The 18,119-nt window shown below is 36.9% G+C and overlaps 1 protein-coding gene across 7 annotated transcripts in view; it reads left to right on the plus strand.

The window, feature by feature from the left end:
* The window catches only part of tgo (Aryl hydrocarbon receptor nuclear translocator homolog tgo), a 166,389-nt gene that overhangs the window by 135,067 nt on the left and 13,203 nt on the right, over window positions 1-18,119 (plus strand). For 6 of the 7 annotated variants that reach the window (XR_011330082.1, XM_069815570.1, XM_069815569.1 and 3 more), the window contains 7 exons: window positions 4,729-5,049; window positions 6,331-6,525; window positions 9,021-9,308; window positions 9,391-9,541; window positions 12,810-12,964; window positions 15,138-15,343; window positions 16,909-17,053. Coding sequence is in view for 6 of the 7 variants with exons in the window: in XM_069815570.1 (XP_069671671.1) it covers window positions 4,729-5,049; window positions 6,331-6,525; window positions 9,021-9,308; window positions 9,391-9,541; window positions 12,810-12,964; window positions 15,138-15,343; window positions 16,909-17,053 (1,461 nt within the window). In the remaining variant the exon portion in view is untranslated. The remainder of the gene's footprint in view (window positions 1-4,728; window positions 5,050-6,330; window positions 6,526-9,020; window positions 9,309-9,390; window positions 9,542-12,809; window positions 12,965-15,137; window positions 15,344-16,908; window positions 17,054-18,119) is intronic. The other variant, XM_069815568.1, reaches the window with a different exon arrangement.

Consider the following 18,119-nt stretch of genomic DNA (forward strand, 5'->3'; position numbering starts at 1 on the left):
TAGCACCAATGGACAAATGGACCTATTAGGAAAACACTGAGGTGAAATTTGAACTTTTTTAAACATTTGATCTAGATCTTTGAAAATTTGTACAGATATCATGCTGTTTTGTACAAAGTTTCATATCACATTTGGTCCAAAATTATATGAATTATTAAAATTGTTGTAAATTTAAATAATTTTTGAAAAATCACTAGTCCTACGAATTAAAAAAAAAATGCCTGAAATTTGCTCCACATATCTTTTGAAACTCCCTGGAACATAACTTGCTATTTACTTTTTTCGGATTATTTTTCAAGAGCTAAGAAAAAATTATGGTATAAAAAAATCCCCCGAAAGTCTTGGGGTTTAAAGAAAAGCCTAGTAGCAAGTTTTAAGCATATTTTTAAGAAGACCCACAAAAAAGTCATGTACATAATACAAAATTTGGAGTAGCATTTTTAGTGAAGCTATATATCGATGACCTAGATCTAATATCACATATATGATTTTTCCAAAATTTTCAGGAGAGGTATAAAACTATTTGTTATTTGTGCATTCTATCTATTTGAACCACTGAAAAGCACAATCATTAGTAAGAATGAAATATTCTTGAGTGGCCGACAATGTCTGTTGACATGTGGAGCAGGTTTCCAGCACATGCACACCTAGTGCCTCGGGCACACAGTGAGTAAAATGCAAACCGTGAGCACAAGCTGTGTGTTGCCCAGTGGTAGGATGTCTGACACCTGTAGCAGAGGTTGTGAGTTCGCCTCCCGGTACAGTAAAATAATACTTTGGAGTGAGACAAGTGGCCAACAGGCTTGGAGCTCACATATTTAGTTTCTTACAGCCCCGAAACCCTTGCAAGGACGCGTTTTACGTACCTTTTAAATTTTGTCCTCCCAATTCTCCTCTTTCAATTCAATTCAATTCAAATGTCTGTGTTAGACATTTGTCATCATTGGCTTTGATGACGTTGTCTGGTTCACACTGACTCATCCTTCTGCTGTTAGTTATCATAGTTTTCTTCTATCACCACCACCATAATTGGCGATGTTATCATGATTATTCTTACAGAAGAATCTTTTAGGCTAGTCGAATCTCCTCGTATTTCATGTCGTTTTGAATGTTACATCTCTATGTTTATTTTTCTGTTTGTAGTTAGTAAAATAGTTAAGTGGAAGTTAGTCCGCAACATACTTATTGGCATTTCCTTCTGCAATCCTTATTATTGTGTTTTGTATTTTCTGAATCCCACAATTTTATTTGTCTTTGTAGTGAGCGTTTGTTATACCCAGTTAATTATGTGCTGCAAACATTGTCCATTTTAAGAAATTTACGTGGCTGAGAATAAAAACCTCGACTCCTGCAAACTTGGTCACGCCAGTTGATGGCAAAGTCCTTGAGATCTCATTGTCTGATGATCTGGCTTAATGGCTGTCAATCACAATAAATCTTAACAACCCCTTCTAAACAGGTCAGGTTTTATGTAAACCAAAAATGTCTTTGTGATTTCGCAAGCTTTCATCGTACATTGCTAGGAGTATATTTTTTTAAGGAATAATAGGTACGATTTGAGCATTTGATCTTATGATGCATTAATAAATAATTATTAATTATCTTTTCACCTGGAACCGTAATATGTTGGGGAAAAATATTTAACCAGAAGTAAAGTTGCTGCCATCGTCATCATCTTTTTCTTTTTTTCCATATCCAACTTCACCATCTCCTCCTCCTCCTCCTCCTCCTGCTCCTCCTCCTCCTCCTCCTCCTCCTCCTCTTCTTCTTCTTCTTCTTCTTCACTACCACTATGACTGCCAGTCCTGCTGCTGCTATGTTGTAGAATCTTGAATACTAGTAACTTTAACTTGTTTAGGAGAATTTTCCATTACGACTTAGCTTCCAATTTTGGATATGCAAGACCAGTGTACTTTTTTTTCTTTGTACGAAAGCATTTGCTTCATTATCGTCGTCGTTGCCATTATCATCATGAGTTGCCTTATTGTGTTTGCCAGTTCTGTAAGGTTTTGTGGCATTTACATATTCGTACTAATGACAATAGAAGAAAAAGCACTGATTCAATATGAAAAACTTATCAGATTACCAGGAAACAATTGGCATTCATACAGTCCTCTCTGTAGACTGAAAACTCAAAAAAGTTTCATATCCATTGTTCAAGAATTAAAACAGAAAATCAATATCCCGAATTTAGAAGAAAATTTACAAATTAAACCAAACCCTTTAACTCTATTGAATATAGAATATAATCTAAATTTAACAGAAGAAATACTGAAATCAGAAGTAAACACTGAAATACTGAAACAATTGTCTTTAGAGACAATTAATATTAGGTACCCTCCACAAAACTGGCTTCATTTATACACTGACGGATCCTTGATCTCCAGAGAATAAAGTGCCGGTGCAGGTGTTACGTGCTGTCTCTTCTCACTTTATAGATCTCTTGGGTATGGAACAACAAGTTTTGATGGAGAAATCATTGCAATAAGTGAAAGTCTCAGGAATCTTCTATGCCACATCAAAAATATAAGAATGCAGTTATATTGTCAGACTCCAAAGCAGCTATTCTATCAATCGTCTCTAAACACACACCTTCATCTCAAATAGCAGAAATAACTAAAATGCTCTCTCAATTAATATCACTCAATAAAAGAATTGTATTCCAATGGATACCATCCCATTGTGGAATCCTGGGAAACGAGAATGCGGATGCTTTAGCAAAGAAGGGCAGCACTGCTACTTACAGACCTGTTACTAAATCTACGTATTAATCTGTGAAAAGATTTATTAAATCTACATACTTAGACTTCAACAAACAAAATTTGATAACACAATATCAAAGGAAAAAATGGAACTCTCTGCATCATAATCCACAGTTAATTCCCGATTTACCACGAAAATCGTCTGTAGCTGCATTTAGATTGGCAACAGGCCATGATTGTTTGGCCAAACACCTGCATAGAATTGGAATATATCAGTCCCCTATCTGCCCATTGTGCGACTCAGATCAAGAGATGGATTCAGGACACCTCAAAATCTGTGCTTCAGTGGCTGGCCATGATGATATCTCTGAAAAATATTGGAGTGCAAGAGGTCAAATGACTTTATTGTCAAATGCCTGGCATTAGAAAACAACAACAACATATTCGTACTTTTCCATTCTTTTCTCGTTCTTCAAATTATCTAACAGTGCACAGTCCTGAAAAGTTAATTTCTGCTGCGAGTAATAATTTGTTTTTCTATCTTGAGAGACAGTACTCGAGAAGAGTAATAATTCATTTTTTTTTTTTTTACTAATGGCGGGTATTTTACTGTTAGTCATTCGCCTATATGAAGCCAGTTGTGTAGATCAATTTACCAACAGTGTCGCTGCCTAGGGTGTGCCATAGGAGGCTGGTCTACATTATGCCCATGATGAGATGGTGATGGAGATTTGTTGGGATGCCACAGGGGAATCAGAGCTCCTGGAGAAAACCGCTGTGTTACATGGACCATGGGCTTACTCAACACAAGTTATAAATCAGGATTATGCAGGGGATCGAACCCAGGTCCACAGGATTATAAATCCAGCGATCTAGCCATTAGACCACTGTGGTGGCTATGGTATATGGTTGGCATTTGGAAAGATTTATATATGAGTAGAAAATTCATAGAAGAATATAATAAATGAGGACTAAAAATATATTTGGTAAAATAATTTTATATGGTATGTGGTGTAGAAACAGAAGATTTAATTTTAGAAGATGGGAAAGTTGTATCAAAGGCTGTGATGAATATCAATATTCAGACATTGAAATTAATATAAATGGCAGACAAAAGAATGATATAAAACATTGGGTAAGAAAGAAAGACCAGCAATAGCAATAGTAAGTGAGTTGTTATGGGACAAAAATATAGCAAAAAATACCAAACTGCAAATTTATAAATCAGTTATTCGAAATGCTTTGAAATATGGAGCAGAAACATGGCAGTTGAATAAAAATATGATTTTGAAGCTGCTTAGTACAGAAGTGGACCATTTAAGACACTACACAAGATATTTCAAATTGGAAAAAATTAGAAATGAGGCAATAACCAGAGGAAAGTTCAAAATTCAATATTAGATTTTGTGAAATATAAGCAGTTAGAATGATATGGGTATATTTGACGAATGCGGCTACCGAGTAAGATTCTGGAAGAGGGAAGAGAGATCGATCCAGAAGCACTTAGATGGATGAGAAAAAAGGTTTAGAAGAATGCACTGGGAAGACAATACGTTTAGAATGGAGGAAGAAAATAAAAATGTAATAAACTTTGGAGATAGGAAGACGTATTTACATTGATACATGATGATGATGATTATTATTATTATTATTATTATTATTATTATTATTATTATTATTATTATTATTATTATTATTATTATTATTATTATTATTATTTAACTTGACAGATTTTCAATTTTATTTTACATGAAATTTTCAAACAGAATAAAGATAAGTGAAAATAATTTCCACCCTTGTTTAGTCGACTGTCTGAAGACTGGTTGGAACCTCATAAGTGACAACAATAAGACATCACTCATGAGGCAACTAAATGGGGTAAATTTTCACCCTTATAAATTCGAATTTGACTGTCCACATATAGTAAGTGTTTAAGGTTTACACTTGCTTAACTGTAGTGATTTTGTCTTTCATAAATTTTTGTACGTATGTCTGCATGTAATACAAAATGTGAATGATGTTGCAGGGACTGGAAACACTAGTACGGATGGCACATATAAACCCTCATTCCTGACGGATCAGGAGCTGAAACACCTGATTCTGGAAGCTGCGGATGGCTTCCTGTTTGTGGTGACATGCGATACGGGTCGCATAATCTATGTATCGGACTCAGTGGCCCCTGTTTTGAACCAACCACAAAGTGAGTGGTTTGGATCCTGCATCTTTGACAACATCCATGCAGAGGATGTGGAGAAGGTGCGTGAGCAGCTTTCTACACAGGAGCCCCAGAACACGGGCCGCATCCTGGACCTGAAGACAGGCACGGTCAAGAAGGAGGGGCACCAGTGTAAGTATAGGCATGCCTATTTTGATATTTTGAAAGAGGTCTCTCTTCTTAACTAGATGATATTGTCGTTGGTAGGAAAATACAAAAATACAAACATATACTTTCTTGGTTGAGTTGTGATGTAGTTTTTGGATGTTTTTTTCATGTGCTGAAATATGATTTCTCCAACTTCTATAAACTCCTTATTCGTTTCATTTTAGGGTTCTGTCACTTCAGACCTAGAAGGTTCACCTACTTATTAATTTTACCCATTTTCAAATCCTGCGATTTATACAATATACCGGTACATATAAGTTATAATATTATTTAAAAGTCCTCACGAAAGATTTGAAAGTTCTCCAACTTCGTTAAGAATTAATTTGATAGGAAAGTAAAAATAATGATATAGTTTTTTCATGAAAGAGTGGACTTTATTCAGATACAAACAGTTTCGGTGAGAATATGCCACGCTGTTTAATAGCTCATTTGCTGTTACTGGTACCTCGAAACTTGATTCAGACAATTTCATCGACGCTAAATGACGTAGTAGTTGATACAACGTCATTAAATAACGAACTAAAAAAAAGTGAAACAATTGAAAGGATGAGAATGACAGTCCAAAGCAAAACTTATAACAAAAATGTTTTTTGTGGGAGTTCACTTCTTGTACATATGGGGAAGCTACTAGTAAAATATTATACAAATTGCTCAACCGCACCTAAACCTTTAAACATGCGCTCCTATAAAATATTGTCTGTGTGGCTTAGGACTATATCATTCTCAACCTTCAATTGAAACAACTTTCTCTGAAAATAAATCTCACTCTTTTATTAACTAAATTGTATTATTATTTTTCTATAAACTTAACTTCATAACAAAATTAGAGAACTTTCATATTTGCGTGACTTTTGAATCAGGCTATACATTAAAGCTTATTGTTACATACAGCAATGGGTTTACCAATCGTAGAAAGTGGAAGCATAGAATTTTTGTCTTTACCTGTTCATGAATAATGAATCTTTCACATACTATAAATTTACCACTCGGGGCCAACAACTTTACTTTCTTATTTGGTGAAAACTGCAGTTAGGACTTTTACTGCCCAAAAGTTAATCACTTTCGGTCTAGGGGGGAGTATGTAAACCACTAGACCAGTGAGAATGATTCAGTTCGCAAATTTAGAAATTAAATTTTAACACCCATGAGCAAACCCAAAATCTTCATTACAAGATAATGTTTCAACATTCTACTGCAGTTCTTATTAAAAATGTATGTTAACACAAGTGCTCTGTCTCCATGCAGCTTCCATGCGTCTCTGTATGGGATCACGACGTGGGTTCATCTGTCGCATGAAGGTTGGCAACATTGCTGCTGACAATATGGCAGTAGGACATCTGAATCGCTTAAAGCAGCGCAACAGTTTGGGCCCATCTCGCGATGGACAGAACTATGCTGTCGTACATTGCACAGGCTATATAAAAAATTGGCCTCCATCAGGTATGTATTACCAGCAGTGCAATTGCTGGCATTCTCCTTTCCGAAAGTGTTGCGCTTTTTCCAACTTCAATCAGTTATGAGTCAGATTTCATTGGTTTAGGACAGTTTTGTGTTGTGTAGACTTAAGTGAGATTTCATTAGAGAGTACGGTAGTGTTGTGCAATGGTGAGATATTCACTGCATCGTACGAGGCGTGTTCTTAAAGTAAGTTCCGTTTTCAATTACAGTTGTCGCATCGCTGCAATCGTTATTTTGTGCATGTGTGTTTTCTTCTTCAGTCCTCAGGCAAGCTGTGCATGCAGTTTCAGAGCTTTAGTCCATGTGTGTGGTTAGTTGTGATCAGTTGAAATGTTTAAAGTGATCGAGCACCCCTCTGAGTGTGAGATGCGGTCTGTTATCCGTTTCTTGAATGCGAGAAACATCAAACCAGCTGACATTCATCGTCAACTTTGTGAGGTGTATGGTGATGATGCCATTAGTGATGAAATGGTCAGGAGATGGATTAGGAAGTTCAACGAGGGCCACGTCTCTGTGCATGACGAGCAGCGCACCGGTCGGCCATCTTTGATCAATGACGTTTTGGTGCGTGCTGTTGATGAAAAAATTCATGAGGACAGGAACAAACTGACCATCCCCCCTACAGCCTGGATTTGGATCCGAGTGACTTTCATCTCTTCCTGCACCTCAAGAAGTTCCTCGGTGGTCAACGTTTTGATGGCAACGACACCCAAAATCTCATCTCGAAATTTGGCTGGGAACAAATTGACCATCCCCCTTACAGCCCGGATTTGGCTGTGAGTGACTTTCATCTCCTCCTGCACCTCAAGAAGTTCCTCGATGGCCAACGCTTTGATGGCGACGATGAAGTGAAAACAGCAGTGCGGGTGTGGTTCACATCGCAGGCGGCCGAATTCTACAATGAGGGGATAGAAAGATTTGTACCACGACTCGATAAATGCCTCTATAATGGTGGAGATTATGTTGAGAAGTAATTGAAGTGTGGGGAATACAATGCAACAAAAATGGTTTGTAAATATCTTCCCGTTTACTTACTACGCCCTTTTGGAACTTACTTTAAGAACACGCCTCGTATATTCATCAAGTATAGGAAGTTGTGTGGTAGAGCAAGACAAGATTTAAATGTAAATTTCCTGACAGCCCAGTTCCAACACGAAGAGCAATATTAAAGTGAGTGTATAAGTTTAAGTCATGGGCTAGATAGTTGTACAGTGCAATATGTTATCCCTTACTGCAATGTAAACTGGCTTTCTTTGCTTCTGAGAACATTGACACTTAGTATAAATCAAGACCATGAACAAAAGAGGTTTTGTTCCTTTGTCAGGGATTCTGTGGTAGGTGTTCTTTCTTGAACTGGAGATAAAACTGACTTATGATACTTCAGTAAATGATTGTTTATCACATATGTAGAAAAATATAACAATTTTATTTGAAATATTTGATATTAAGTAAATTCTTGCTATGTTACAAATATTTTGAACTTTAACGGTCTTACTAATAAAAACTCTTATATAGAAGTGTAACTGTCTTATACTTACACAATGAGTAGCTCGTTTATAAGTCATGTGTTAAATTCCGTACCAAATAATCACTACCTACGTCGTGTATAACAGTAAAACTGTTACACAGCTAAGTCATAGTTTCGTCATTATGTCATTACGATAGGTAATAGAATAACTGAGATTGTCTGTTGCATCCGATAATGCGCGCTAATGTGCCACGCTAAGTATTGATAGTACAACTGGGCTTGATCGATTACAACGCTTTATTTTGGTCAAAGGGTACAGCTACAGCAATATAATTCTAATTATTCTCTGCTCTTTGGTTTGTTGTTCTGTGGTTACAAGGCAACCATCACCATAAAATGACAATTGATATGAACAGCTGTTAGAGAGGCAGCCATTTTTTTCTCTATGTACAATGCTTAAACAAGGTGTTTCGTGTATATAACTACTGCAAGTAATTCCCATGTGTAGTTACAGGCTAGTTATACATCCATCGCTTATGCATGGTTTATTAGTAACGTTTTCTGGCCCAACTCTGCATAAGTCTCATATAAAAACTGTGCATGGTTTGAATAATTTCAAGGAAAAATTGTTCCGGAGCCGGGTATCGATCCTGGGACCCTTCGCTTAATGTGCGAATGCTCTACCGACTGAGCTACCCCAGGAACCATACACGACACCGTCCTGGAGTAGCTCAGTCGGTAGAGCGTTCGCGCGCTAAGCAAAGGGTCCCAGGATCGATACCCGGCTCCGGAACAATTTTTTCCTTGAAATTATTCAAAACTGCTTTACAGGGAGCTACTACCTGAAAGCCAGATTTGTATTATACATGGTTTATTAGTAAGACTGTAAGTATTCATGCCTCACTAATTAAAATGTGATGTTCAGTTACCTTTACTAAAGAAGTCTACATTGCTGTAAGAACTGGAAAGATTTGGACAGGAAAGTGAGATATTATGAAAATATTTGCAGGAGTTCAGATGGACCGTGGAGCAGAAGAAGATGGACATGCTTCTCACTGCTGCCTTGTGGCCATTGGACGCCTACAAGTGACATCGACACCTAACACAAGCGATCTAAGTGGTGCTAACAATAATGCCGAGTTTATCTCACGCCACTCCATGGAGGGGAAATTCACCTTTGTGGACCAGCGAGTGATGGGCCTCCTGGGATACACTCCCCCAGAGCTCCTGGGAAAGTCTTGTTTCGACTTCTTCCACCCCGAGGACCAGACCCACATGAAGGAGAGCTTCGAGCAAGGTGTGCATGTGTATGTAACCGTTATAGTGCGGGCTCATCACAACTGGTTGGCATTATACTCATGAGTTGTGCTGTGTTGCAGTACTGAAACTGAAGGGGCAGGTGATGTCTGTCATGTACCGGTTTCGAGCCAAGAGCCGTGATTGGGTGTGGCTGCGCACTTCTGCGTTTGCATTCCTCAACCCTTATACAGATGATGTGGAGTATATTGTTTGCACCAACACCAGTGCCAAGTGAGTACCAGCATTTGATTTGATGATTATTTGAATATGAGATTATAAAGCCAGTTAACATCAGGTTTTCTCTCTATAGAAAGTATAGTCAATTCCGGATATAGTGAACCTCTGCGGACTTGTATATTTCGCTCACTGTATCCGAGGTTCACTAAATCCGAAGTGTCTCTGCCCTAACCTAAAATTGCAGGAATGAATGAAATTATTGTGAACAAGAAAATAAAATACTATACAATAATTAAAATATTTCATTTTTGTGGAATAGATTACACTGTATAGTGAGGATCACATAAGAGTAGTTCCTAAAAGGCTAATTTTGCCGGCTTTTGTATTGTATTGTATTGTATTATATTTATTAACGTTCCACGGTATTCATACATGCTTACAGCTAGAATATGGAACAAGTCAAAAAACTTAATACTATTATAAAATCCTAATTTATAGTCACAGTCTAGATGAAATATATACAGACGAGATTTACAATATAGTCTACTAGGACAGCACATAGTTTTAGTATCATTTTCATGAAGTGTTATTGAATGTCATGAATTCACCTACAGAATAGAAGGCGTGAGAAATTAGGTACTTCTTTAATTCGGCCCTAAATAATTTTATGTTTAGAGTTTCATTTTTTATATCGATAAGGAGGCTATTAAAAATTTTTACTGCCATATAATGCACTCCTTTTTGATAGCACGATAGACTTGCCGATGGAGTATGAAAGTCATTTTTTTGACGTGTATTTATGCTATGAACTGTTGAATTAGTTACAAAGTTTTCACGATTACATACGTGGAAGACTATTAATGAAAAGATATACTGACAAGCCATGGGCATGTTGCCAACTAATACCAGATATCACCAAAGAAGGTAAAATCACAATGCTACGTACTGAAATAATAATAATAATAACAATAATAATAATAATAATAATAATAATAATAATAATAATAATAATATAGTGTTAACAATAGCAATATCTTGTTTATTTACCGCATCTCATCTTTATGTTGCGAGGTGTTTCCTAAATGGTTCAATAATTTATTTATGAAATATTATATTTTCCTTCTGGGCTTCTCGCATATTATGTTGCTAATTAGGATTAGTATGATATAATATTACAATTTATTTTGTCAGGCAACATGAAATTTATTGCTTTCACTAAAGAGTTTACGATTCATGACAGCTAACCTAAAAATGTATTTACTTACTTGCATTTTCATCAGTTTGCTTTACTGTAAACCTAAATCATTGCTGCCAACATAACAGTTAGAAAATAACTGCCAGTTGTAGTATTTTTCAGTACCCGAAATTCGAAAAGAAGTTGGTAAAAAAAATTCAACCTGAGAGCTAGAAAATCACTATAATCCACTGGCATATTTAGTAATAGTGGAAAAATGGTTAAGTTTCATCCTTAGGGTATTAAGTAAGCTGATCCGAAGTATATACTGTTACTCACAGTTGATTTACTTAAACTATGCTGTCTACTGACGTCCGCTTGCGAAAGACCACATTCAATGTCACTTATAATATTCGCCTCATGGTCTAGTGGTCAGAGCTTCTGGCTATAGTTCATGAGGTCCTGGGTTCGATTTCCTTAAAGGGGATTATTCCTGTGTTCGTCCATGGTCTGGAATTTAGGTTAAGTTTAGATTTAAGACCTCTCCTGGCACTACATTATCATAATCATCCTATCACATCATCAGGGTAAAGTAACTCTGCCTTCCAGGCGCCCCAACCTCAGAAGTGGGTTACAGTTAAGCCACAGCCAGGAGAGAAGACCAGAAATGTCGAAAAGACAACCTGGTGGCATTGGATTAAAAAAAAATAATAATAATATTCGCCTTATGTCCCAAAGAAAACACTTTACACTTCGACATTTTTATAAAGTACATTCACTGTTTGAACAGTAGAAACAGACTGATCAGGTAGAAATGACAAACGCTGTTATGTTGTGACTGCGTACTCAGCCTTGGAATTTTCTGGGTGACTTAATGGAAAGTGGCAGGGGGTTGATGGAGTTTGAAAGCCATCAGAGTATTACCTTTATTTATGCTCTGGACTAATGTCCGTCCCTTTTTAATAGAAGAAGGCAGTTTCATTTTGTGTTGTTTTGATGCTACCTGTCATAATGGAAATGTTTCTGAGAACAAAAGGCAACCCTTTGACGGTGGAGGATTATAAATAACAGTAGAGTAGTATGCCTGAGAACAGAATGGCAACCCTTCGACAGTGGAGTGTGAGGCAAGGTCGTCACGCATTGCCTTGATTTACAGTACAGCTCATTGTCTAGGAATCACCTTTGTCCTTTGACTAAAGGAGTAAGAAACTTAGAATGTTGTTCTCAACAAATTCTTTAAATTTTATACAAGAAGGTCTGGCTTCAAATAAGAATTTGTCAGGATACAACTCTTGTAACTTCAATTTTTAAGGTTCACTATAACTGAAGCGAGGGTTTACTATAAACGAAAATATTAATGTAATTTTTAATGAATGTGGGTCTGGATCGATTTAGGTTCACTAAAGCCGAATGTTCACTATAACCAGAGTTGACTGTATTGTGATGCAGCTTTTTCAGTATCCCAATAACATAAAGTAGTTTCGTGCATACCATTCATCTATCCATCTGTAGACAGCAATTTCCCTTCAATTATTGGTCATACTTCGTTTATATTCTAACGTCTACTTGTAAATTTAGTCAGAAGTGAAGCATATGAATTATAATAATTTTTATTAAAAATTAATGGATATTATTTGAAGTTAACATGCAAATGCCACCGGCATAACTCAGTCGGCTAAGGTGCTTGCCTGCTGATCCAGAGTTGTGCACGGGCACATGTTCGATCCCTGGTTGGGATTTTTCAGAAATTTTCCCCAACTGTAAGGCGAATGTCAGTAATTTATGGCGAATCCTCGGCCTCATCTTGCCAAATACCATCTCGTTATCACCAGTACCATTGACTCTAAATAAGCTAGTAGTTGATAAAGTGTCATTAAATAACAAAGTTAAAAAAACCGTGCAAATGGCAAGAATTGTAAGATAATTTTCTTTGTGATGTTTTGTATAGATAGTCAGATAGTTGATCAATTAGCTACAGATTGGAAGATCCGAGGTTCAATACCAATACTGTTATTGACATTGTAATATTGTCATGCTGTGATAGTAAAACCAAATGATGTGAAAGTGCCATATTTGAAAGTCATTTTTGAAGGGATTCATACCATTATGATTTGACATCACGTAATGAGGAAACTGCATATTTCCCAGGTCACTACACTCTCAGCAGGCAGATGGTGGTACAGGGACTGAGCCTGGAGAGCAAGTGGCTACGTACCAGCAGCCTGGGCTGGACTACAGTCTACAACGGCGTGACACAACACCTGTGTACCCCCACATGATAGCCTCCACGCAGCACATTCAAAGTGAGTTTTTTTATGACATCAATTAAGTGTGTAGTCGACTAGTCATTTAGTTAATGTGTTCGTTCAATCGTCTCTTCTTTTATTTGTTTATTCATTTTTTTTTTTCATTTTTTACATATTCTTCCTTTTTCATTTCTTTATTTCTGTTTGTCTTTCTTCTTTCTTTTTTCAAGAAATGAATCAATATTTTTAATGTATCCAGCTGTTTGTTGACAACATAAAGTCCACTGTAGTCCACTGTAGTCTATTCAGTTGTTGTTTTTCACGAGAAATGAGGGCTGTTTTGATCGGTGTTCATTATAGATGCTTGTTGCTAGATGCCAGAGTTGGGGTGTAGTCAATATATATGCAGGGCTGTGTCGTTCTGCAACTGGTACTGATGTTTCAAGAAATGGAGAAAAAAAATTTTAATTCTTATTTCGAGTATAGATAACATTCTTTTCTTATTGTAATGTGTAGTAGTAAGTTAGTGCCACAAAATGTTCTCAGGTATAGTAGAATCCCTCCTATCTGCCACCAAAGGGACCAGGCTAGTTCCAGATACGAGATTTTGCCGGATAATTGAATAAATACCAGTATATACAAAAAAAAAAAAAAGTTTGTATTTCATGGTGCCAAATGTCGAAACTGCAGCCATGTGAAGCTTATTTCTCTTACTACTTGCTCATAACTGAATAAACATAAATTCTGTGTGGATTTTTTTATTAAAACTCCTCACACACAACACATGTAATACACTAATTTTAGGTTCGAATATTCACTGAAAATGAAGGTTCGTGTGAACTTCCTAATTTGGCAACACTAACTGCCCGAACATTATTAAATATGTAAACTTAAAACCTGTGTGAATTTTCTTTTATTAAAACACATCACATGACACAAATAATACACTAATTTTAGGTTCGAATATTTACTGAAAACGAAGGTTTGTTGGAACTTCCTAATGTGGCAACACTGACGGCCCGAACATAATTAAAAAACATAAAACCTGTGTGGATTTTCTTTATTAAAACTCCAATTCCCCCCCCCCCCCCCCCCGCATACGATCCATATATATCTTAATATCGTCTTATCATCATCTGATATGTTCTGCCCTGAACTCTTCTCCCGTTCACCTTTCCTTCAAGTGCATCCTTCGGTAGGCAGTTTCTTCTCAGCCAGTGACCCAGCCATTTCCTTTTCCTCTTCCTGATCAATTTCAGCATCATTCTTTCTTCATCCACTCTTTCCAGTACAGCTTTATTTCTTATTCTGTCTGTTCACTTCACACATTCCATTCTTCTCCATATCCATATTTCAAATGCTTCTAATCGTTTCTCTTCACTTTGTCATAATATCCATGTTTCTGCCACATTTAATGCCACACTCCATACAAAGCACTTCATTACTCTCTTCCTTAGTTCTTTTTCCAGAGGTCTACAAAAGAGGCTCCTTTTTCTATTAAAAGCTTTTTTTTTACCATTGATTTCTTCCTTTTGACTTCCTGGAGCAACTCATGTTACTGCTTATAGTACACCCCAAGTGTTTGAAACTGTTCACTTGTGCTAGTGCCTCATTTAGTATTCACAAGACTACCTTCTTTATTTTTCTTCCAACAACACGTTCTTGTTTGCATTTATCTTCATACTATACTGCTCACAGCTGTCATTTAGCTGCAGTAACATATAATGTGAGTTATTTTTCTGATACTCATTACAATTCTGGAGTTATTTAATTAAATGCGATTTTTAGATGTTAGAGATGAGTAGGATCGCATTCCACCAGTAAACTTAGCAACTTTTACTTTGCAAATTGAGATTTATTCCTCACCATTTTGTGAATTTGTGTGAGGATTATTGTAATACTGAGGAATATTGATATATTTATTTCCTATTTTTAATGATTACTGTCAGTCATCCTATACGTTCCTTTTCTTTGGTATGTTATATTGGAAGTTGTTATTGATTGCTATCGTTCTCAATCATTCCACCTTAAAGTTTTTGCTTATAGGTAATGCTTTTTATGAGATACAAAATTGGTTTTATTCGTAATCTTTTGTAACTCCAAATTTCATTGATGGCTCGGAAGTGAATAACATGTAGTCTATATAATATCTCATTTCTGCCATTGTTAAATGTCCTTAAATAGTTGTGTTGTGTATTCCATGTTGTAAACTGTGTAGTGCTGCCTTCAGGTTCCCAGCAGCAGCAACAGCAGCAGACAGCAGCAGCCCGCCCCGGCTCAGCCAACGTGTACAGTAGCTACGACCCTACACACTCTCCTATTGGCTACAGTTCCCCCAGCACCCAGCAGACAAGTTCCGGCTCTGTGCTGAGTCGCATCAGCAAGACTAACACCACCAGCCCCACACCAGCACAGGCTGCCTGGAGTCTCAGACAGGTACTCCTGAAAAGTTGTATTAATGTCATTCTCTGACATATAGACACTTAATTTTACTGCAAATAATTTTTTATGTTCAGTGTTTAATGTCAAACAGAAAGGATGGTAAATATAGTTGCTCATGCAACTTTACAGGGAGTTATACCTGAAAGCTTGATTTGCATAATACACGTCACTGTACGTAACAGAAAACCACAATTTAAGTCACGCAGAGTTAGTGTGCACTCAATGTTGGTTGCTTGACGGTTGTCAGCCCACTTTGAGGTCTCTGGATATAGAGGGAAAAATTGGATCGGTGTCGGGTAGAGTTCCCGGGTAGCTCAGTTGGGAGAGTGTTGGTATGTTTAATCAAAGGTCCCGGGTTCGATACCCGGCCCCGGAACAATTTTTCCCTCGAAATTATTCAAATTATTCATAGTTGCTCATATTTGTAATCTGTGTGTGGATTGGATTTTATTACAGAGAAGTAGAACATTATAACCTGCTTATGTTGTCATAGTTGAAACATCATCCACATGGTGCTAGCTATTTCTTTAATAGAAACTGAAATTTGAATTGTCGACATTTATGAGGATTGTGATAGTCATAATTATGAACATGCCGTTGTATTATTATTTCACAAATGTCCGTTCACAGTGACAATAATAAGACGAGCAGTTGTGAGCAAGCAATCACAGAGTACAGTCACAATGTTTTCGAAAGAGGAACAGAGAAGCTGGTTAAAAATGCAATGTGCTAGAGGTCGCACAGCATGACAGTGTCATCAAGGACTGCAAGAGGCTTGTGGTACAGCTGTGTTACCTTACCGAATGGTAGCAAGGTGGGTTAGAGCCTTCAGACAAGAATGCGAAAGTGTGTTGGACATGCCTTGATCTGGTCACCCCACCAGTAAGGATGAACATGTAGACTGTGTCTGCATTAGTGGAGACAGATTGGAACTTAACAATTCGTGAGTTAGCGCAAGATACAGGATTGGTGCCTTCAACTGTGCTTTACATCCTGAAGAACTGCCTGAAAATTTCCTCAAAATGAGTTCCGCATAATTTAACGGACTGTAGAAATGGCAGCGATATGATGCTTCTTGTACTCTCTTGCAGCCCTATGAGTGTGAAGGAGAGATTTTCTTATGATGTATTATTACAATTAATGAGACCTGGACCAGATCTTATGAACCTCAGCTGAAAAGCCAATCAGACGAGTGGCGTCATCATGAGTCACTACGAAAAACAACAGTTCGGCAGACCCCCACCAATGTGCAGGCTATGCTGATTCTTGCCTATGATTGGGATGACGTGATCTTAAAGCATACCGTTCCCCCAAGGCAGAACGTTAATGCTGAGTACTACTGTTCGTTCTTGCGAAACAATCTGCGAGTAGCTCTCAGAAGAAAATGGTGGCATTTTATGGACAAACTCTGTTAATTTTACATTTATCACAGCTTCTTTTGAAGTTTGTGATGCATCAGTTTATTCTACTTGCAATTCTTATATTGTCATGGTTACAACATATTGCTTGTACGAAAGTAATTGATAGACTAGTGAAAGTAGGAATTTCTACTGTTGCAGCCTGTTACAGAGGGATATCAGTACAGTCAGTTGAGCCCATCTCGGTCGCCTAGTGGGCCCACGTACACCCAGCTGAGTGCAGGGGCTCGCGGCGGAGCTTACCACACACCTACCACTGCCCCTGGCAACACAGGTGAGCTAAACAGTAAGTTCCTTAATCTGTCTCATTTAGTTCCACCGTTTCTAAGTTAATTATAAATATGCAGCTATATTTTTCTGCTGGACAGGCGGAAGTGTGTAAGTTAAATTATATGTAATATTGCATTGTTGAAATGAGTTTTTTTGCATGGTTTATGTAAGAGAAATGGAGAGATATATGAGTACAGAAAGAGGAAATAGAAAAGAAGAAACAGAGTTAGACAAAGAAAGGAAGGGAGGGACAAAAAGGGAAAGTGAAGTAAAGTAAGAGATGAAAAGAAGAGAGTAAAGGAGGGTGGAAGTAAAATAGCATAGGTGGCTGGGGGGAAGAAGCCAGAGGAAAAAGAGGACGAAGAAAAGAGGGACTAATAGAGATTCTTTGTTTTTTCTTTCTCTCTTTTTTTTATTGTTACCATTCCGACTTTGTAATTGTTTCTCGATATCTCACTCCTTAACATCAAATGGTTATATCAGTTACATTTTAAGTCTTCTAAAATCTTATTTGTATAAGTGTAGTTTTATTTTCACCATTTATTTTCAGGTACCAACATTTACAATAATATTGTATACTAAAGTCAATTCAATTTTATGTCATGGTGTCAGAATGAAATGCCTGACAAATTTAATTTATAATTGTCAAAGAAATGAAATCTGTAATTAATTTTAGCTTGATGATGATGATGATTATTATTATTATTATTATTATTATTATTATTATTATTATTATTATTAAATTGTTATCACTTTAATAACTACAATCATATTGTAACAATGCGCATCTGATGTGCTACGAACATGTGCTTGAAGCGCTGCTTAATACATTTGATTTTTGTAGAGAATTTTTCAGTCTTCCAGTGAACATGGATATAGGTGGAGATATACTTTTGGTGATGCTTCTCATATGGAGAAAGAATAGGTGACGAAATAGAAGAAGCATCTGGGTCCATTCATTGATTTTGGGAAGACTGAATCAAGAACTATTTCATACTTTATATAATGATTTGCATCAGGACAATAAAAAGCTTTTTTCGTATTTTCGCATGTCTAAGAAGTCATTTCAAGAGCTTGTAGGT

The sequence above is a fragment of the Periplaneta americana genome, chromosome 17 (assembly GCF_040183065.1).
Source record: "Periplaneta americana isolate PAMFEO1 chromosome 17, P.americana_PAMFEO1_priV1, whole genome shotgun sequence".
Taxonomy (NCBI): Eukaryota; Metazoa; Arthropoda; class Insecta; order Blattodea; family Blattidae; genus Periplaneta; species Periplaneta americana.